This window comes from Drosophila nasuta, chromosome X (genome assembly GCF_023558535.2).
Source record: "Drosophila nasuta strain 15112-1781.00 chromosome X, ASM2355853v1, whole genome shotgun sequence".
NCBI classification, from domain to species: Eukaryota; Metazoa; Arthropoda; class Insecta; order Diptera; family Drosophilidae; genus Drosophila; species Drosophila nasuta.
The window spans coordinates 25390947-25412350 of NC_083459.1; the positions used below are offsets into that span (position 1 = coordinate 25390947).

At 42.5% G+C, this 21404-nt stretch overlaps 3 protein-coding genes and 1 long non-coding RNA gene across 19 annotated transcripts in view; 3 read left to right on the forward strand and 1 right to left on the reverse strand.

Moving 5' to 3' along the window:
* Window positions 1-10760, reverse strand: part of LOC132795872 (uncharacterized) — a 53793-nt gene extending 43033 nt beyond the window's left edge. The window contains exon 1 of the long non-coding RNA XR_009633473.1: window positions 10655-10760. This is a non-coding gene — a long non-coding RNA (uncharacterized LOC132795872). The remainder of the gene's footprint in view (window positions 1-10654) is intronic.
* Window positions 1-11800, forward strand: part of LOC132795869 (smoothelin-like protein 1) — a 52691-nt gene extending 40891 nt beyond the window's left edge. For 10 of the 14 annotated variants that reach the window (XM_060806798.1, XM_060806799.1, XM_060806803.1 and 7 more), the window contains 7 exons: window positions 85-160; window positions 1418-1816; window positions 8821-8913; window positions 8973-9075; window positions 9963-10110; window positions 10950-11101; window positions 11177-11800. In XM_060806798.1, the coding sequence (XP_060662781.1) occupies window positions 85-160; window positions 1418-1816; window positions 8821-8913; window positions 8973-9075; window positions 9963-10110; window positions 10950-11101; window positions 11177-11300 (1095 nt within the window). In that variant the 3' untranslated portion in view covers window positions 11301-11800. The other 4 variants (XM_060806801.1, XM_060806809.1, XM_060806802.1 and 1 more) reach the window with 4 other exon arrangements.
* A 360-nt stretch (window positions 11801-12160) lies between these two features.
* On the forward strand, window positions 12161-13549 carry LOC132795871 (uncharacterized). The gene is made up of 3 exons (XM_060806813.1): window positions 12161-12706; window positions 12870-13085; window positions 13170-13549. The coding sequence occupies exons 1-3, from the start codon at window positions 12374-12376 to the stop codon at window positions 13404-13406; spliced, it is 786 nt and encodes a 261-aa protein (XP_060662796.1). The 5' UTR covers window positions 12161-12373; the 3' UTR covers window positions 13407-13549.
* A 279-nt stretch (window positions 13550-13828) lies between these two features.
* Window positions 13829-20506, forward strand: LOC132795859 (amyloid protein-binding protein 2). Of its 3 annotated transcripts, none has more exons than XM_060806775.1 (8): window positions 13829-13947; window positions 14511-14861; window positions 16332-16945; window positions 17374-17598; window positions 17669-17770; window positions 17839-18515; window positions 18585-18742; window positions 18811-20506. In XM_060806775.1, exons 2-8 carry the CDS (start codon window positions 14667-14669, stop codon window positions 18949-18951), a joined length of 2112 nt encoding a protein of 703 aa, XP_060662758.1. In that variant the 5' UTR covers window positions 13829-13947; window positions 14511-14666; the 3' UTR covers window positions 18952-20506. The 3 variants fall into 3 exon arrangements, with proteins under 3 accessions (XP_060662758.1, XP_060662757.1, XP_060662759.1); XM_060806774.1 differs by having other exon boundaries at window positions 13838-14031; XM_060806776.1 differs by lacking the exon at window positions 13829-13947 and adding an exon at window positions 14308-14429.
* Window positions 20507-21404: the final 898 nt, after the last annotated feature.

Sequence of the window (21404 nt, forward strand, 5' to 3'; positions counted from 1 at the left end):
GAGAACATTCTTGACCTGTATATAGTATATAGTAACATTCTCTCACGTCATCATCTTTGCTTTGATTCCCCTCAATACTTTTAGCTGGAACAGGCCTCCACATACGAGGAGCGTCGCAAGATCCGTGCACGTTTACGCGAACTTATGGCGGAACGCGAAGGTAAGTCGCATTATGTGTTTAACACTTGGCATCCTAACTATACAGCACTACTATATGGTATACCAGAGCACTAACCCACAAGGATAATAATGGCAGTTACAGGAAGTGACCAGACGATTTACTAACTGGTTATCGAAGTCTTTACTATATATGATAATTGATATAGCTCTCTATTAGCTATCTCTCGCTCACTCTCTTTCTACTTATTTTACTATCTCTCTCTCTCTCTCTCTCGATCTGTATCTATCGTCGGTAAACTATATAGCTTCTGATTGTGTTCTGTATTTGTATCTTGTAGATATGCAAACAGCGCATACTCGTAGCTAGATAAAGTGATATTCGAGGACAGGTATTGCAATTACTCGTCAGTCAAACAATTACGCATCATTCATCTATCTACATCTCATATTGTCAAACTCGTTTGTTCCGCACTCGTTCATAAAACATTCACTCGTTGGTCACAGTGCATTCGTCATTATTCATCTACTCGTTGCCTCTCTACTCGTTACATATTTACTCGCTCAACACATTTACTCGGTGCATATTCATTTACTCGTTGCCACATATTTACTCCTTTTACTTTTACTTGTTCAACGCTCTCTGTTATTGTTTTGCGTTTAGCGTTCATTCGTTTTGTTCTCTCTTCTGTTTCTCGTTAAACGCTCTCACTCGTTCGCTCCGGTTCTCGTCTTTAAACGCAAAACGCCACTTGTTGTTCTCTCGTTACACATTCGTTCGTTCAATTGTTCAAAACGATAAAATATTCATCACCAATCTCTCGCTATAAACGTTCACTCGTTGTTCGTTTTCTTGTTTCGTTATTTTCTCGTTTCTTTTGCCTATTCGTTATACGTTTGCTCGTCGCAGCAAAAGCTAGTGGCTTGCTAGGCTTTTGATGTGACGACGATGAGCCCCTTAGACCCGCTCTATAAAAAAATTCCACAAAAAATTGATCTCGTTACGATTTCAGCGTAGGGCAGCCCAAGTGAACGGCCTGCTCGACCTTTCGATTCTTCCGACAACTGTTTTTATCATGCTTTACGTCTATATATTCCCTCCCCAGCGTTTTTGTTGCCGTGTTGTGTTCATTGTTGTGCGCGTTACAACGCTTTCAAAAATTTGCTCAAAAAGAAATCAAGAAAACAAAAACATATATTTCTCTCTTTCTCTCTCCCTCTTTTTTTCTCACTCTCATCACACACTCTTAATGCATTTTGATTGAATTTTGAAATTGCGTATGCGTTGTGCGCATTTTAGAGCAGAAAAATTTGAAGGCAGGCGGTGCAAAAGCCGCTGCCAAAGAGGAGGAAGAGGAGAGCAGCGCCAGCGAGTATGAGGAAATAATTGAAGAGGTAACCGACGACAGCGACGAGGAGGAAGAAGAGGCCGAGAAGGTGGAGGCAAAGCCACAGTCACAGCCACAGCCAAAGACACAAACAACAGCGTCATCCAAAGTGGAGCAGCAAAAGCAAGTGGAGTCCAAGCAGGCAACAAAGTCAAACACTAGCACTAGCACAAGCACTAGCACCTCCACTTCCACCTCAGCTGCTAGTGCCACCTCGACCACCAAGGTAGTGGAGGAAAAGTTGGCCAAAGTAGAGCTTAGCAAGCAGGTGGTGGAAGCAACTGGCAGCAACGTGGTCGACGGTCAACAGAGTGAGTCCCTGCCACAGAAGACAGAGCCACAAGTACAGTTACAGCCAGCAGCAGCAAAAGCAGCAAAATCAGCAAAAGAGGGAGCTAAGGGAGCAACACCCGCATTAAGCCATAGTCTTAGCAGTAACAGTAGCAATACTAACAGTAGAAAAATCCCGAGCAGTAGCAGTAGCCATAGCATTAGCCAAAAGCCAAAAGTTGTTAGCCAGACGCAAATAAAAGACGCAAACGAAGACGGTCCAGAGAAGGAGAAAGACAACGACGTCGACGTCGACATCGACGATAAGAGTGATCAAATAATGTCACAGCCACAAGTGAAACGATTGAGTGTGCCACAAAAAGAGGATTCCGGCACCGAAAGCGGCGAGGATTTGCGTTTGCTGGCCGCCGGGTTGCGTGATACGTTGCAACAGCGCAGCAGCGGGGCCAGCAACGATGCAAATCGCGGCCTGCTTCAAGAGGTCACCGATGCACTCAGCCGCCTCGAGTGCTCCCTCAAATTGGGCCAAGAGCTCGCCGTCGATGGCGGTCAACGGCAGGCGTTGCTCTCGCTTATAGCGCGCCTCCAGTGCGGTCTAAGCGCCCCCGAGAAGCTGGCAGACGGCGAAGCCGCTGCGGATCAGCATCGCGATCGGGAGAGTCCCGAACAGGAGCAGGGGAGTCGACAGCGTTTCGCAAAGCGGCGACAGCGCAGCAATCGTCATACAGTCGGTGTGAGTCGCGAGGAACTCGCCGATGCTCGCCGATACATGGAAGACATGCTGTTGCTGGAGCACAAGTCACAGCCGAGTGTTGCTGTGGTGCCGCCGCCACCGCAATTGGCACCGCTGCCCCTGGAGCGCAACGCCAGCTCGGGTGCCATTGTGGGTGCGCCTAGCACACAGCTGTATAGGCCCAATCAGTTTGTGCCAAAGGCACAACTCAAACCCCACAGCAGCAGCAACAGCAACAATCGCCGACCGTTGTCGGGTGATTATGCCGTCAGCTTTGCGAACTATCAAGCGGCAGCGGAACAACCGGCTGCTCCGCTGGACTCCAGTCAAGCGCCACGTTTCAATGGTGCCAAAAAGCAGCTAATGAAACGCGCCAATACCATCGATATACCCAAGGCCAAGGCCAAGTACAGTTCAGCGGATTGTGACAGCGACTCGGAGTTGGACGATCACAGTCGCAGCAGCAATGCGGGACCTAATCAGGGACTGAAGCGTGCGGTGCAAGTGAGCGTTAAGCGGCGTGTACAGCATGTGGTGCCACCGTTTGAGCCCAAGACCGAGAACGATCACAAGTTTCTGGCGTTCATCAACAAGCAGAATCATCAGGGCGGTCTAGGCTGGGCGGGAGCACGCTCCGTATCGAATTGGACGCACAAGTTTGGCAACATCAAGCACACGTTTGAAACGGGTGTGGCTGCGACGGCCACAAAGGGTAAACCACCGCAGCCGCCCACATCACAGCAGCACCACCAAAGGGAACGGGAGCGTGAGCTGCAGCGGGAGCAACAGCATCGGGAGTTGCAACATCGGGAGCTCCAATTCAGGGAGCAACAACAACGGGAGTTACAGCTCAGGGAGCAGCAACACCGGGAACAACAGCTCAGGGAGCAACAACACCGGGAGCAACAACAGCGGGAGCAACAGTTGTTGCGGGAGCGTGAACTCGACCGCGAGCAGCAGCAACAACTGCAGCTGCAGCATCAACAGCAGCAGGCGTTGCTCGAGCGTCAGCGCCGTCAGGAGCTGGAGCGTCAGCTGCGTCTCGAGCAGGAGGCGCGCTACGAGCGCGAACAGCGTGCTCGAGTCGAACGCGAGTATTACGAGCAGCAGCTGGAGCGACAACAGCTGGAGAGGCAGCAGCAGCTGGAGCGTCAACGTCAGCAGCAGGAGCAACTGGAGCGTCAGCGACGACAGGAAATGGAGCTGCGCATGCAACAGCAGCGGGAGCGAGACAGACAGACAGAACGCGAACGGGAGCGTGAACGAGAACAGACAGCTGCTGCAGCTGCAGCCGCGGCTGCGTCCGCTGCACCGCTCAATCAGTTCATACACGCACCGCAGTCGGTGTTTCGACCCATCGAACAGGGTCAGCCGCCGGCACCAAACATTTACAAGCCCATACCGCAAAAGTCGCAGCCGGGAACGCGCAACAAGATGCAGTCCACCGCATCGGCGCCAACAACGCCGCAGCAGCAGCAACAGTCACAGCATCTGCAGCCGCGTCCCAGCTACAGCAACACACCGTCGCCCGCTTCGACGGCGGCCACATCGCCAATTGGTTTGCCCTGGGTGGCTAAACCGCGAGTGGATAACAGTGATTTTAAGCGCAAAGCGCATCACTTTGAGGAGCGTTCGCTGCGCGACAATCTAGAGCAACAGCAACAGCAGCAGCAGCAGCAACACATCTCCTATGGCGCCCAAGTGCAACGCCACAATTCGTTGCGCTCGAAGGCGCCGCCGTTGAGCTTCAGCGAGTTCAAGAAGCGTCCATCGCTGCCCAACGCCATGGATCCCGAGCTGCAATTGTATGCGCAATCAGCACCACCTCAAATGCCGCAACAGTCGCAACACCAACCGCCGCCGCCGCCCACAAATATCTCCTTTACATATGCGGACTATGCACCGTCTAGTGTGCGCCGTGGAGCCACCAATCTAAGCAATTACCGCAGCCAGCCTTGTCTGAGCAGCGGCGTCTTGGAGCCACTCACAAATCCACATGCTGCCCCACTTGTGCTAACCAATGCGAATCCAACGTACTTGCCACCACCATCCACACAATCGTCGCGGCACTTCGACTTTGTCAGTCCCGTCGATAGTCCGACGAGCTGTTTGACCGCACCCCTGATGACCGACAACACGGACGATGATCTCGATCTCGATTCGGATCACAATAATATGCACGAGTATCGTGCGGAGATCAAGGTGATGCGTAAGCCACGCAGTCAAACAGCTGTCACAGTCGCCGGACGTCGCACGGCGCACGTGAGCGACGATGAGGTCTTCGGGCGAAACTCCCGGGCGGCCAAATCGCTGCTCTACACTATGAAGCAGTTGGGCGGCAATGGTCAAGGCAATGGCAGCCCTAGTACAGCTGCAGCTCCGGTTGCCCCTAACAAGCCAACACTGAGACCTCAAGTCTCAACTCAACCGCTCACAGCGCCCAGTTCGCCGAGCAAACCGGGCTGCCTATCGCCCGATGGACGTCTGTATCAAGCACCGCTTGTGGAACCACTCTTTCCGCAGCTCAGCAATTTCGAGGCCAAACGCCAGCCGCAGTATCAAAGCCAACAACTGCAAGCAACTCCAACGATTCAAACGCAAACACAATCGCAGCCCAGCTATGCAAGTGAAACACAAACAAGTTATGTGGTGACTTATCCGCTGGAGGATTCGGCCGATGAGCAGGAATCAAGCCTGAGTTTGCACCGTGTACGTCGCAATTCGGAACATTCGAATGCCAGCTCCAGTCTGAGCATGACCAGCTGGACAGCGAATCCGATGCACGTACAAACGGCGCCATTGCCGCCACCCGTGGATCGCAGCAACAAACCGCAGCTGGCACCCAAGCCGGCGCCCCAACAAACTCCTGTTGCTCCCAGAACTGCGCCAGCTCCCACACCTGCAGCTGTGCCACAGCAATATTCGCAGCCTCAGGCACAGCAGCAACCGCCTCGTCCTAGACTAAGCACACGCAGTCACACCATCAGTGAGACCAACTACGATCCCAAGCCATTGCAGCGTCCCATTCATATGGAGAGCACACTGCAACAGCGTGTAATGTCCCAGCAAACGCTGACCACCAACAATCGACAGCAGGTGCAGCAGACGCAACAATTGCAACAGCAGGAGCAGCTGCGTCGCAAGAGTCTCGGCAATGTGCTGGAGCAACGGGAGAAGCTCTACTACGAACAGGAATACAAATCGTCGGCACCCGCGGATACGCCGGACATTGTGAAATCCTCGCTGCCCAAGGAGCAGGCACCACTGCTGAAAAAGTTCGGACCACCGCAAAGGCATCATTACGTGCCGAATGCGTATCAAAGTCCTCAAGTGGGCAGCAAGCAAACAATCAATCACAGCAGTCACAGCAGCAGCACAACCACCACCAGCATTACAGTACAGCAACAGCAGCAACATCAGCAGCATAAGCCCACGATTGTGGAGACGCCAGCGACGCCACAGCCGCAGGCAAATCCCGCTGAAGCCGCTCCCGAGGATCAAATCCCACGCAACATTGTCTTCAACAACGTGCACGCCTTCAGCTCGATGAGTCGTCGCAATCACGACGACGACTTCCTGCAACAGCAGCCAACGCACAACGGCGGCTCACGTCTCAATCGGCTGAGTAAATGTGATTCATGGACACAGATCTGCAATCAACAGCAACCGCAAACAAATGGATACAATCAACCATCGTTGGCCACATCGCCGGGTGAACTGCGACGCACGAAGTCGGGACATTCGTTGGCTGTTCCCAAACTGTATGAGGCGGGCATTGACAAGTCGCAAGTGGGTCAAAAGCAACGCACCGTTGCCGCCTATTTCTCGGGACAAAAGTCACCAACGGGCAACGATGAATTGCTTCGCAGCACAACAACAACGACATCGACATCGACAACGCAACGAAAATCGGCGATAAATCGCACCAAGACAAGTGAAAAGCTGTCGACAGCACGCAAATCGTTGAGCTCGCTAAACTCGCAATCGAATGGTAATGTTGCGGCAGCGAGTCTATATCGTGTGGGTGGTTTGGGTGGCGTGTCGGGTGCCACAGCTGGTGGTGTTGGAATTGGTGGCGGCGGCGGCGGCTTGAGTCGCAGTGCAACAATGCCGCATATTGCGCATCTCAATCTGTTGGACGAGAGCAATGTGGAGGATGCGTTCGAGCAGCTGATGCTGGGCGCATAAATTGTTATCGATAACGGGTTATCGATCAGCCAAACAGCAGCAGCATTCCAGTTTGAGCCGCCCAGCGAGACGCAACTGGACCCACCAAACAAACAAACAAACAAAAAACGACACACACACACACATACGCACTCTCTTTCTATCTCTCTCACATTACGAAGTCGAAACTGTAACTGTAACTGTACTGATTACCGAATACCGATTAACGATTATTGTTTACATGTTTAGCGTTACAAAAAATACTCGCTACTGTTATTTTGAGCGTAGTTCTTACTTAGGCTTTGTTTTAGCTCAACCAGCCCCTAGCCATTTTACCCCCTTTACCACCTTTCCCTCCAAACCCTACCCGGAGATATTCTAGTCAATTGAAACGATTCACTCGGTTTCAAATCGTTGCCCCCACCTTTCGGCAAAAACAATGTTCCTTGCGTTCGATATTCGATGAGTCGTCATCAAAACTAGCAGGAGGGACGACATGAACTTAAAAAAAAACAACAAAAGATCTTAAACACATACACACACACACACACACTGCCGAGTTTGCGACGCTGCCCCAACCGCAGGATGCCAATAAACAAAACAACAACGACAACAAGATCAACAGCAATATGAAAAGTTTTCTCAAACCAAAAAAATGAAGAAGCACAAGCACTTTGTGAGTGAAATTCAACTACAACAACACGAAATGTACAAAACAGCGTTGCCACCTTGTTTAAATTAGCGCGTTCCATGTACTACCATTATTTTTGCTACTTACGCCCGCCCGGCCTAACTGCATATCAACGTTACTTATTCGCATATTTTTTATATATATATATTTTAAATATATTCGTATATATTTGTTATCTTTATATATTTTTTTTACCATACACATATTTTTGCCTGCCCTTCTTCCCCCACCATCGAGAACAACTGTACAAATGTTAGTTTAGCTAGCGCTTTTAACGTTTTGTTTTCGTTACCGTTACGTTACGTTTCCATTTCGTTTCATTCCGTTACGTTGCGTTACGTTACGTTGGCTGGTTGATTGATTGGTTGGTTGGTCCAGCAAAAAACATACTTAAAAAAAAAGAACTACACTAAATTTATCAACTCCCATGCTGTCCCTCCTGATCTGGAATACCTTAATATTTTTTTTTCAAACTCTCTTTCTCTCTCTCTCTTTTTCTCCAAATGTCTCAGTCTTTTTGTACATATTTTACGCCCCCTACCCCACCCTGTTTACCACTTTTTTGATAATTACTACACAGCTCAGCTCAACTGCGCCCCAGTTTGCTGTGCTGGCTGTTTCTTTGCCTTCTACGCAAACGTTTTACTAGCATGTTTTTGATTTTACAGTTTTTTTTCGTGTTCCGTTTTTTTTGTTGTTGTTCCTGTACATACAACTTTGTAAATAATTTGTGCATGTTTTCTTTAGCATTAAGTAGACGTAGTTGTAGCTGAAAGTCGCTGCACCACCAACACCACCAGCGTCACCAGACACACCAACCACCACCCACAAAATCGCCAACAGCAAACGCCGCCAATTTCATCTCAGCGGCCACGATTCGTTCTCGATTTCGTTTTTCGTACTATTTTCTAACTTTTTTCCTAATCATTTTCGTACTGTGTGTTTTTATCTGTTATTTTTTGGAACGTGCGGCATGGAACAGCCGCTTGGCAGCGTTGCCAGACTGTGAATACATTTTTGTTTTTTCTGTAGCGGCTGACGAATGTTGACTAAAAATCACAAAAAAACAATAATATACCAATGCAAAAACAATTTTGCGAATGTTCATCGTGTTTTTACAGTTTTTTTTTTGTGTTGCCGTGTGTAGTGTACATTTAGTTGCCTGCTCTAGATTAGTCTAAACTACAAGATACAAGAAAATAATTGAAATAACCACGATTTTAATGTAGCTTTTTTCGTATTTCCTAAGACTTTCAATAACTTTAACCACATTGTTTATATATTGTTGAATTGATTTCGATTGCATGACTAATTTTGACTTGACTAATTGTTGTAATTATTGCTTCTTTTTTCTCCCCGTTTTTCTCTCACGCCGACCAATCATCCATCACAAAAAAAACAAAACAAATCGTCTAAAACCTTTCTTCATACAGCACAACACAAGCAACAAAGCTCAACGACCAGTGAACGCACCGAGACAAAATCAAAGGATGGCGGCGCAACTCTCACTACAACAACAACAAAAGGTAACTAAAGGTTGTACATTATTAAATACATTCTAAAATTTATATATTGATTATTGCAGTTACCACACGCACTGTGAGCGGCAGCGCTGCCTCCAAAAACATTTCACCGCTGGCCAAATTTAAGCAGCTCGATAAAGCAGCTGCCCAGCAGCAGGCTCAAAAGTAAGTGAAGCAATTTACATACTTTCCACAATTTGATAATGATATATAAATACAAATAAATTTTAGAGATACGATATATGTACATATATAGAGAGCACACAATTACTAAAAGAAATCAAACAAAATGGACTGTTTTTTTTGATAAATTTAAATGTAAAAATTGCTGATATGGCAACGCCGCTATCAGGCAGCTCCATTTGCCAACATTTCTACGCCATTTTGTTTCCATTTCTTTTGAACATACACACACACATACATACACATTCGGTGCAGGCTCACAATATACTCTCACTCACATACATACACACACACACACACATGCAGACATACTCAGTCACTAGATTTGTCTCCCATCTTCTGGTGTCGGTGAACAGAATTAAAAAGAATGTCTTATCCTTCTTGTGCCTAGGTTTTTATTTACAATGTAATTGTTTTGTGAGGTAAATTGTAAAGCGTCTTGCTCCTAGCTATGTATCTGTCTTCCTCTAGCCACTGGGCTCTCTGCTCTTGCTCTGTAACTTTTGTACGCACCTGTCGTCCCCTTCTATCTCTGTCTGTATCTCTCTCTCTATGTCTCTTTCCCAACAGCAACAAGAAATAAGTTAAATCAAACAACAACAAATATGCACATAATAATATAAAACGTAATCTATTTGTTGTTGTTTTCTGCTAACACAAATACATACAAAACACCAACACACGCCCACACACACATACACGAGGTAAACAATTCGAACACCCAAAAAAAAAAAAGTACAACATTTATGTATTTAAAAAAAAAACACCATAAGAAAACAAAAAATACCAAAATAAAAAACAAAATACAAAAAAATTGTGTGAGTTTCGCTAAAACGTCTGCCCCTCCAACCTTGAATCATTTTGTTCAGATTATCTCCAACATCAAGCACACCCACGACCCCCGGCGGTTCAGCACAACCGCTGTTCAAATTTACCGATCCGGCATTAAATGCGCGCGCCGCCACTGTCAAGGATCAACTTCTACAGTGGTGTCAGCACAAAACGCAGGAATATGAGGTATCCACCACAACCTAAAAATACCAAAACAACAACCCGCAAACAAAAAAATACCAATAAGAAAAACCAAATGCAATGCAAGCGCGCAAAGTCACAGCCAACAACGACCGTTATACTTACTATATATTGAGTTTTGCAATTCCTTTTCTTTTGCGTAATTTTTTTTGTTTTTTTGATTTTGATTTTTGTAATTTGCATTTGATTGCCGTTCGTTTTATTTTGACAAAATCTAACGCTTAGGCCCAACAACAAACAATAACATTTTGAAAAACAACAACAACAACAAAAAACACAAAAACAAAGTAAATCAAAGCTAAACGCAAAACTAAAAACCAAAACAAACGCCTAACATTTGGCTGAGCTTTTTTTGAGCAACTCATTTACACACGCATACACACAAACAAACACACACACACACGCATACACACAAAAACACACACACAACGCACGCAAGCAGCTTGGCGCTTGGCGCTAAAATATGTTGATGATGAAGAAGGAGAAAATGAAGAAGTAGAAGAAGAAAAAGCGAAGTTTTTTTACTTACATGTGTTTGCCGCTTTATAACTGTTTTGTTATTGTTCTTGTCGCCAATTTGCTTTTGGGGCTGGATTTTACACGCAAGAAAAAACACACAAAAAAAAAAAAAAAAATCATGTACCGCTTAACTACCGCTGCTGCTGAAATAGAGAAAAGAAAAAAAAAACAAAATTAGAATGCAATGCAAGCGCTGTGCTGCAGTTATATTCGCAAAGCCCCCCTCTCCGCCACGCCCCCAGCAAACAATACGCAAAACGTACTTATCACAAAACACACACACACACTTTTGCTGTAATTCGCAGAACGTGCAAATAAGCAACTTTAGCTCGAGCTGGTCCGACGGCTTGGCCTTTTGTGCGCTGATCCATCATTTCTTGCCCGATGCATTTGATTACACGCAACTAACCAAACAAACACGCCGACACAATTTCGAACTGGCCTTCAGCGTTGCTGAGTAAGTACTGCATCGATATCGTCGATATAGTTTTTCTGCAATTTATCGATAACACATTTCCATCTGTACGTGCAGTGAGAAGGCTGGAATTGCGCCGCTACTGGATGTGGAAGACATGGTGGAGATGAGCAGACCCGACTGGAAATGCGTCTTTGTCTATGTGCAAAGCATCTATCGTCGCTTTCGCAATTGCCAGTAAACAAGAACAACAACAACAGTAGCAGAATCACGTGGTGGGCCACAACAACAACAATTACGCATCTATTCATTATATGATAAGCAAGTCCTCCCCACTTCGTCAGCCCATACACACTTCAGACAGAATTATTATGTATACGCCTGTTGGCATTTTTGTGCATCCTATATAACTACTATTTTTATCCCACATCTAATTACTTATGTTTACTACTACCACAAATGGCAGGCTCGTCGTTACATTGAACAGCAAGAACATTTGTACGTTTTTTTGTGTTTGTTTATCATTTTTTTTTATCACATTTTTTTTGTAATTCTATTATAATTATTATATTATTATTTGTTATTGAACTTAAAAAAAACTATTGCAATAATTGTTGATTTTTTTGTCATAATTTTAAATATATAAAAAAAAGAAACAAGAACAACAATTGCAAAGCGCAAAAAATTTACTAACCCCGCTGAGTTGAAGATGAGATCAGAAGAATAAACATTTATAAAGTACCCAACTATATATATATATGTACACAACACAACATTAAAGCGAGCGAAATTACGAGCAAATTTACTAACTCGCAAGCAGCGGCATGCGAAATGCGATATCAAAAAATAAAAATGTATCTACAGCTAATATTAACATTGAACAAAATGTGTTTTTCTTCTGCTTACAAATTACATAGCCTACTTATATGGTCACACTGCTTGATGATCCTTCATTTGCAGTGTTGCCAATTGGTGCAAAATTGTTGCAAATGCAGAAAGGGTGCTGTGTTACCATACTAACAGGAAAAGAAAACTTCGTCAGTTACTTTAGTTTTTTTCAAAACGAACGCAGTTGGCATTTCCGGCTCGTTTGAAGGAAATTATTGAGATAGGCTCTCAGACATGCTGTGAAAGTCGAACGTTAAGTTTTGTGTAAAATGTCCAAACAAAATTACGTGTGAAATTCGTATTCCCAAAATTGAGTTCGTTACGCGCATTCCACACAACACATAGACTTCAAATTGACCAACACACAGTCCACCACAAAACGAATCGCGTTATCGAATTTTGTTGCCATTCTTTTTTGGAGAGAAAATGTCACAACAGCAGCCGGAGGAAGTGCAGCAGCAGCAGCAGCTAGGTACGCAGCTCTCCGAGGCAACGGCTCTGCGGCTATTGAACATGGTTGTGGCCAGCACATCTATACCGAGGCTACAAACACATGCAGAAACCGAAACCGAGATGCTAAGCGAAACAGCAACAGCTGCCTGTGATAGCATCACATTGCCAACCAGCAGTGGAACAGGGCAAGCGTCACAGGAGAGCGTGCATTCGGCCAATGAGTTTGGCAACTCGTGTCGCATCTGTCGCTGGAATCGCGTCGATATGGAAATAATCAACTGTCCCTGCAAGTGCAAAGGCAGTGTGGTGAGTTGACGTAGTGAGCGAGGTGACCATACTCATATACCGTTTAGTATATTTGTGGCGCGAAAAAGTATGTGGTATATTGACGTTGGTACTTGTGCTTTCTAGTATATTTTAAAAGTGAGTTCACACTGCCCAACTGCTGCTCACTATCCTCCCATCGCAGGGTTACATACATATGACGTGCTTGAAGAGGTGGATAATGCAACGGCGCGATAATCGCTGCGAAATCTGCCATGCACCATTCAACATCACCACGGAACGAGCGAGCGTGAAGCAAATGGTGCGCGCCTTTTGCTGCGGGCGCTGCTGTGGCATGATTGTGAAACATATGCTGTTCAGTGCGTCGCTAATGCCCCTTGCCCATGTCATACTGCAGCAGGTGAGCGCATGCACTGCAGGATTTTGCAAGCATCTCGTCATGATCACCCTTGATGCGTACTTGCGCTTTTTTACTTGTGTACAGGTTTTGCATTGTATGGACAATTTGAATCAGGGCAGCACCGAACAGCTAACGGTCCAAGAAGTCTTTGTCGCATCGTGTGCGCTGCTCACATCAAGTGCTCTCTTTTTCCATTTCTTTGAGTTTGTGACAACGCGTTTTCTGCTCATACGGAATATATTGCGACATTGGTGGATGTTTGGCAGCACAAATGATTTTGGTCTCCTCGATGTTGAAGACGACACATTTGATCTCTTTTGATACAAAAAAAACCTAAGCAACTTAACCAACAAGCGCGTAAAAACATATAACATCAATAACAATTTGTAACATCTCCAAAATTGTCAATAGTTTTTTTTTTGCTACCAACAGTCCTAATAAAACTACGCTTTTCAAATCGCTTATCTTCCCAATACTTTTAGAGATGAGAAAAGGCATAATATTGATTTCATTAGTGATTTATCGATATTTTGATATTATTTGAAGTTCGTATAACGATCAATGTTTTTAGCGGTTAGAATTCTGTAAGCTAATTATTATAAAATAATTTTGCTCTTTGCTTATACTTGGATTTAAAATTTATTGTATTATTATAATTATATTTTGTGAAAAATACCAATGGTATAATTCGTAGTGTGCCCAGCTAGGACTTATGAAAGCGGTAATGTTGTGTGTTGGTATAATGTTCAAATGCAAGTGCGGTCACGCTGGCTGCCATCCCCGAAGACACAAATATTAATTTCTTTTTGCATAAAAATCGAAGCAAAAATAAAAACGTACATTTTATTGCATTTGGTCGATCGTAAGTAATGCACAGCAAAAGCTAACGGGCAAAATATACGTGCAAATCGTACGTGTTCAAGCAATTAAATGCTTACGATATTGTGTAAGTTCTGTTGTGTGTATATTTTAATTGGGAACGGCAACATAAAAAAAAAACCAGCAAGTTTTGGGCAGGCTTTGTATGTGTGAGTGTATAACAAAGAGGAACTTGTCGCAGCAAGCAGAGCAGTGAAATTGCCAGCAACAAACACAGCTGGGCTTCTACAACAACGAAACGTATCGAAAAAAAGAAGGGAAAGGAAAAACGAAGAACGACGACGGTGTCTTAAAAGAAAGTGAAGTTAGCGCAAGTTTCGTTTGCTATTGTGAATAAATGTGTGGGGCTGTGTGACATTGCACCCGTTTGTCAAGTGTTGTTTTTTATTGTCTTTGACGCACGTGTGGCAAGTGAAAAACATGGAAAAAAACAGGCGTAAAAATACAAGTTAAATATTTTATTGTGTGCGTGTGTATTTTCTAAAATTTGTTTTAGTATTTTTATTTTGCTTCATCGCCTTTCTAATCGAATGAAACTTGTTGCAGAGCTTCCTCCTCGCCCCGCCCCGCAGCGAGTTTGATTTTCGTTGTTGTTGTTGGCAGCAGTTGATCACAATACGCAAAGGAAACTAAGAAACTTCAAGAACAGTAACAACAATAACAACAACAACAAGAGCAGAAGAGAAGAGAACTGAAAACAAAATGGCTGCTCACCAGCAGCTATTGGCTTTGATGTCATCGGCCTCCGGTCACAACAACAACAACAGCCCCGAGCCACTGTACGATCTGGCATTGAATGCCGTTGTCAACAGCCTGGACTGCAAAGTCCCCGCTTTGGGGCGCATCAGCAAGCTGCCGGAGTTGCCTCGCAATCTGCTCATCGATGTCTACGAGAGAGTAAGTCTAATCGCCCCCCGCCCCACCACTTCATACTTCTACTTCGGCTTCTAAATGCGAAAAAGTGAAAACACGCGCACACATACAAACACAACATGTACACATATCAAATCAGCTGCTCGCTATGCGTGTGCGTGTGTGTGTAAGTTTTTATCGCCACGCTGTTACAGCATTTCATTTTTATTTATTTATGTTTGTTTTTGTTCTGCGCGTTTATCTATATCTATGTATTTCGACGCTTGCAAGGAGGACATTTTGTATTTGTGTTTGCGTGTTTTTGTTTTGCATTGAATTCCAATTCGATTGAATCTCAAAGCTTTGGCCAAGCGCAAGAGCTTTCTACTGTTTATGTTTACTGCTAGAAGCTTCCGCCTCTGTCACACGAGAACACAGCTGCGAACACACACACACACACACCCGCATAGATATTAGATATGCGGGTGTTATATTTGTCTGAAAACCGCATGGCGTTATTTTTGTACATCAACGTAATAGCTATTTTTTTTGCGATATGATATCGCGGAATATGGAGCTTTTGTTTATCCACTGTATCTGGGATTAAACACTAAACAGATACTGACAAAAATAAATACGTACACACTCACACACACACACATACACATACGTATGGAAAAAAGCATCAATAGATCATCCAGTCACACACGCACACACGCTTAAAATGCCAGATTGTCATAATGGCGTTGCAATTACAATAATAAATTATAAAGAGCGACAACAATAAAGCAACCGGAGATGTTGCTGTTGTTGTTATTGTTGTTGATCTTGTCTCTGGCTAAATATAGCGCACTCTTGACTAGCAGCTTGCTGTTGTTGTTGTCCTGCTTGCTTTTATTGATCATTGAACTTGGTCGCCAACCTTATGCATCTCTCGCCCTTGGGCAGAGCTCATATTGCGACTCCTTTAAGCACTGCTCACGCAGTGTTGATTAACGCAGTGATTGCATTTGATTTATCGATAAACACTTGTTGCACAATGCAGCCCGTAATGCCAATTGGGATAAATAAGTATCGATTGTGCGCAACGATAGTTACCGATAAAACGATTTTAATTCGTTTGTATTTTCCATTTAAATTCTAGTAAATAAAATTTTCTGTGTCAAAAATTTAAAAAACAAATTGTGGAACTTCCATAACAATAAATAATTATTGATTGAACTACTCAAGAATTTGATTTTACTTATAAAATATATAATGTCAATATTAAAATGATATTAAAAAAATAGTTCATAAAGCGCAAAAGAGCGTTTTGGATAGTTAAATAATTGATTTGACTTTTACTTTGAATGCAAAGAAATTAATCGATTTGAAACGATTTGGAATATAGAAATGTATATAGATAATTACCGAAAGTTAGCGTCGACTATCGATAGTAAAATACCGTTAATATGCAGAAATAAGAATCATATACGTTTACACCTTTTTACTCATCGTTTTTTGTGGCCTTTGCAGATCTCGCAACGTGATGACTTGAAGGACTCACTGTTGGAGGAGCTCTCCAAGCTTCGGGTATTCAGATGTCTCGTCCGCTTCACATCAGCGCGCAATCAATTGCTGCGCATTGTCGCTTCCTTAATGGCCAGCAACAAGTCGCTGACGCGTCGCCTCAGCGAGGCATACGAAGTGCTCTTCAGTGTACCACAAATCGAACAGAGCGAACAGGTTGGCGATAGCAGTCATAAATTGGACAAGGAGCTGTTCAGTGATGAGTACAGTAAAATGCAGATTACCGAGCAACAACAGAATGCCGCAGCTGGCTGCAGCAGCAGCAGCGACACATCATCATCATTACCAGCATCAACGACGACGTCCAGCGAGATCGACGATCATCAACACTCACAACTGCCGAATGTCACAGTAGAGTTGGCCCACTTGCTGGACGACCTCGATGATTTGGATGATCAGGATGCGCTGGCCATTGATTTGGGACTGCGATTGGGCAGCTTTCTGTCCGAGGCAGGCTGGATGCAGGAGAGCATCTCAGTGCTGTCGTGCCTCAACGAAAGACTGAAGCGCATGCCGCCCTTCAAGAACATGCTGGTCACGCGAGTCGACTGTTTGCAGCGGTAAGTTCCTGACTTCCGTCTGTCCGTTCGTTTAAGTAGCTCTAACATGGAGAATAGAAAGAGTTCGATTTATTGACAACTGGCTGAAAGAAATCAATTTCGTTAAACATGCATTAATAATCCAACATTTCAAATAAGTGCTCTTGTTAATTATTGAAATTTTGTTGAAATGTTGAATCTTTAACTGTGAAACTAATGATTTCAAGTTCAAGTTCCTGACTTCCGTCTGTCCGTTCGTTTGAGTAGCTCTAACATGGAGAATAGAAAGAGTTCGATTTATTGACAACTGGCTGAAAGAAATCAATTTCGTTAAACATGCATTAATAATCCAACATTTCAAATAAGTGCTCTTGTTAATTATTGAAATTTTGTTGAAATGTTGAATCTTTAACTGTGAAACTAATGATTTCAACTACTTTTAATTGCAGTCTACTTTATGCGGAATCATCGCACTGCAATTTCAAATTGGCGCAACAAACGTACGCGGAACTGATCAAGCTGGCGCCCATGTTTGATCGCCAAGTGCCCTCGCCATTGATTGCGATGGCCTACACACAAATCTCGTCCATGTACTTTGCCCGCAACGAGTACAACAACAGTCACATGTGGAGCGTGAAGGCGCTGCATCATTTGCATGTGTCAGCGCCCACACGGTAAGGATTAACTACATCTCTCAATTCCATACTCGACTCTCACTAATTCTGTTCTTACATTTTTCTGCAGCGTTGCCATCGATGTGCTGCGTCAGGCGGCCAAAGCTTGTGTGGTTAAACGAGACTTTGCACGCGCCAATTTGCTCATCTGCCAAGCTGTGCGACGTGCTCGGTAAGTCGACAAATATAAATTGTATTCTCCAGCATTATTTAAACCATTATTTTTCCATCCCATCACAGAGAACACTTTGGTCCAACGCATCAGAAATACGGCGATGCACTGCTCGATTATGGATTCTTTTTGCTGAACGTCGATTCGGTGTTTCAATCGGTGAATGTGTACAAGGAAGCGTTGGCTGTGCGTCGCGGCATCTTTGGCAACATGAATTTCCATGTGGCCATCGCCCACGAGGATCTTTCGTATGCGTATTACGTGCATGAATATAGCACTGGTGACTTCAGTTGTGCCCAAGATCATGTGGATAAGGCGGTTAACATTATGAAGAATCTGGTGCCAAGCAATCATTTAATGTTGGCATCGGCGAAGCGTGTGAAAGCCCTGTTGTTAGAGGAGATTGCGCTCGATAAGATCGCCGATGGCATGGATGAGGAGGATTTGCTGTTGCAATCGGAGGAGCTGCACAATTTCGCGTTGCAACTCTCGCTGGAGGTGTTTGGCGAGGTGAATGTGCAGACGGCGAAACATTATGGAAATCTGGGGCGTTTGTATCAAACAATGAATCGTTTCGACGAGGCTGAGCGTATGCATCAGAAGGCCATCAAAATCAAGACAGATCTCCTTGGTCCCTATGACTATGAGGTTGGACTGTCGATTGGACATTTGGCGTCGCTCTACAACTATCAAATGAAAAAGTTTCGCCAGGCCGAAGATCTATATCTGCGCAGCATTGATATAAGTGAGACAGCAACACAATTGTATTCTCTTTGCATCTCTTTCATGTGCTTTATTTTTTTGTATTTTCTAGGCTTGCGTTTGTTTGGCAGCACTTACTCGGGCTTGGAGTACGATTATCTGGGACTGTGCCATGTCTATGAGACACTCCATGAATTTGAAAAGTATTTACGCTACGCTCACATTCTCGAAAATTGGCAGCTATTGCGTGGCCAAAATCTAACACAAAACGTGAGTGTGAAGCAAATGTTCAAGAAACGTTGAATCGAATTAATTTCGTTTGTTTTTGTGTATTACAGAAATCCAGCTATCCGGCGATTGAGGAGGATTACTCCATTGATCTGGTGAAGGCAAAGTTTTTTACCGAGAACAGCAACACGCATAAAAATGTTGGAGGCGCCTCTAGTTCTTCGACGTTGCCCAGCACAAGCGCTAATTGAAAGCGGACCAAGCGGCAAATAAGCATTGCTTAGGTGTTGTACTACACTCTACATACACACACACACACAACACACACGCATTCTCACACACAACATACAAACTGACGTAAAAGTTATGTAAAATATATACGTGTTATTATAGCTTACAACTTCCAATTTACTTAGCTTAAAGCTTCAAGCAAAACATAAATTTGTTAACAAATCTTTTCGGCTAGAGAGAAAGGCAATTCGCCATGACAAAAGAAAACAGCAACAACACCAGCAACAACAACAACAAGCCGAACAACAACGTTTTGCGTCTATCAACGCCCACATGGAATATCTTTGATTCTTCTCTTTTTTTAACGCATTCTATATATCTAAATATTTCTTGTTTTAAATTGACACAAATGAAAACTGCATTCGGTTTGTTATTAAATACAAATATATATATATATATATAATTGTCCTGTGAGATTACATATGTAAGTGAGGAGGCAAAAGGTGTGAATTTGCTGTCAACATAAATCTTTTTTTTTCGTTTACTATCATTATTATTATTATTTTTCGTTTTGGTCAACTACTTAATTGTACAACATTATTTATTATTTTCATTACACACACAATTTGTAAATGTTTTTCTTGAATTTTGTTAAAAAGTATACTCTCCGTGAGTTTGAACACACGAAATAGATAAAAAAAAAACACGTAAAATTGGTTTAATCCAATAACCCGTTCATATTTTAATTCTAAAATACGAATAAATGATGTGATTGATATAAATGAATGCATGCAAAACGTGCATGTGTTTATTCATACATAATTGATAAATTGATAATCAATTATATTAATATACATATACATATATATATATAAATAATTATATTGTTGTTCAATAGTGTTTTTTTTAGCCCAAGCAGTTGTTAAATCAATTGTTTAACAATTTGTAGCACAATTTCAATACGATAGATACAATATTGCTACACTCGAAATAAAATCAAATAAAAAAATAGAAGAAAAACAAACATGTAAATGTATAAACAGAATAAATCGAAACGAATTAATAGTTATACAATATATTACGGCATAGTGAATGTATCTACAATTTTAGTTTGTAATCAGAATCTTTCTGTTCATTATCTTATTGTGTTTTTTTTGTAACTACAATTTGTTATATGCGAAAATGCGCGAGACATACGTAAATAGTATTTGCTAGAAACTGCAAACTGCAAACTTTAATAATCGAAATTGAAAAATCATCCCATGCTCATGCCCTTCCCTTGATCCGCAATCCCTCAATCCTCTCAAGGTGTACAGATTGCGTGTCGAGAGCCATCCATTGAGCTGGAAAATGATTTTGTCCCCGTTTTTCTTTCGTAATCCGTGTGTATAACATGCCCCCTCTATACGCATAAGCAACAACTACTTAAGTAAGTCCAAGTTTATACAACTAACGATACCTATATATATATTTATATATATATATATATACTTATATGTATATATGCCTAAAACTGATGTAGCTACAATATTTTGTCATGGGAACCTGTTCAAGCGCCCAAGCAAAAAATCATAAAATAAAATTTGAAAATAAAAAAAAACAAAAAATATTAAAAATTATTATTACTCATTCGTAGTTTATTTTGACTTTGTTGTCTACCGTAGTCGTGAGATTTAATTCTTTTATGACCCATTCATAAACCTATACAACATCTTCCTTATTCTTTGTATCTTAACTGGATTGTGTACAAAGTATTATTGTGGTGATCTTGAAAGACGCAAATAAAGACAAAACAGACATTTAATATAAATTGTATTAGGCTGTAAACGGTTTGATTTTCAGTCGATCTTAGTTAATCTGATCTTAGTGGATGTTATTGCAGAGAAAATAATATGTATGAATCTCCTATAAAGAATACAAATGCTTCAAAACTGAAAGATCTAATAGAATTCATTATGGATTTCTAATTGTACCCACAGGAAAGTTTATAAACCTATTCTTTTTCATCGATTTTGAAAAATTCTTAAATTCCTTTTCAATTCAATTCATATTAATCAAGTTCATCTTTAAATTTACTATTTTTAAAAATTTAAATTGTATAAGTTTTAAACAAAGCTTTCAATTGATTATAAATTATTTCCAAAATAATTTATATATTTTTCTAAAAATTTGACTTTTAAATAGAAAATTTAAATCAAAAGCCATTTTTCAAATTCTCTATGTAATTGAGAAGTTATTTTTATTGTTTTTCTTAGTTGTTAAAAAAAATGACAATCTTGACAGTTCCTGCTTAATTGTTTTTAAATATCTAGTGAAATTTTGTAATTACTGATTTTAACGAAATTTCATTGCTATCATCCAATCCATCCGATTCTCCAACAAATAGAAATTAAATTTGATTACTTTATTGTGAAATTTTCATTTAAAAAACCTGAACCGCACATCAATTCTTTAGGCCTTAAATAGTTTTGTT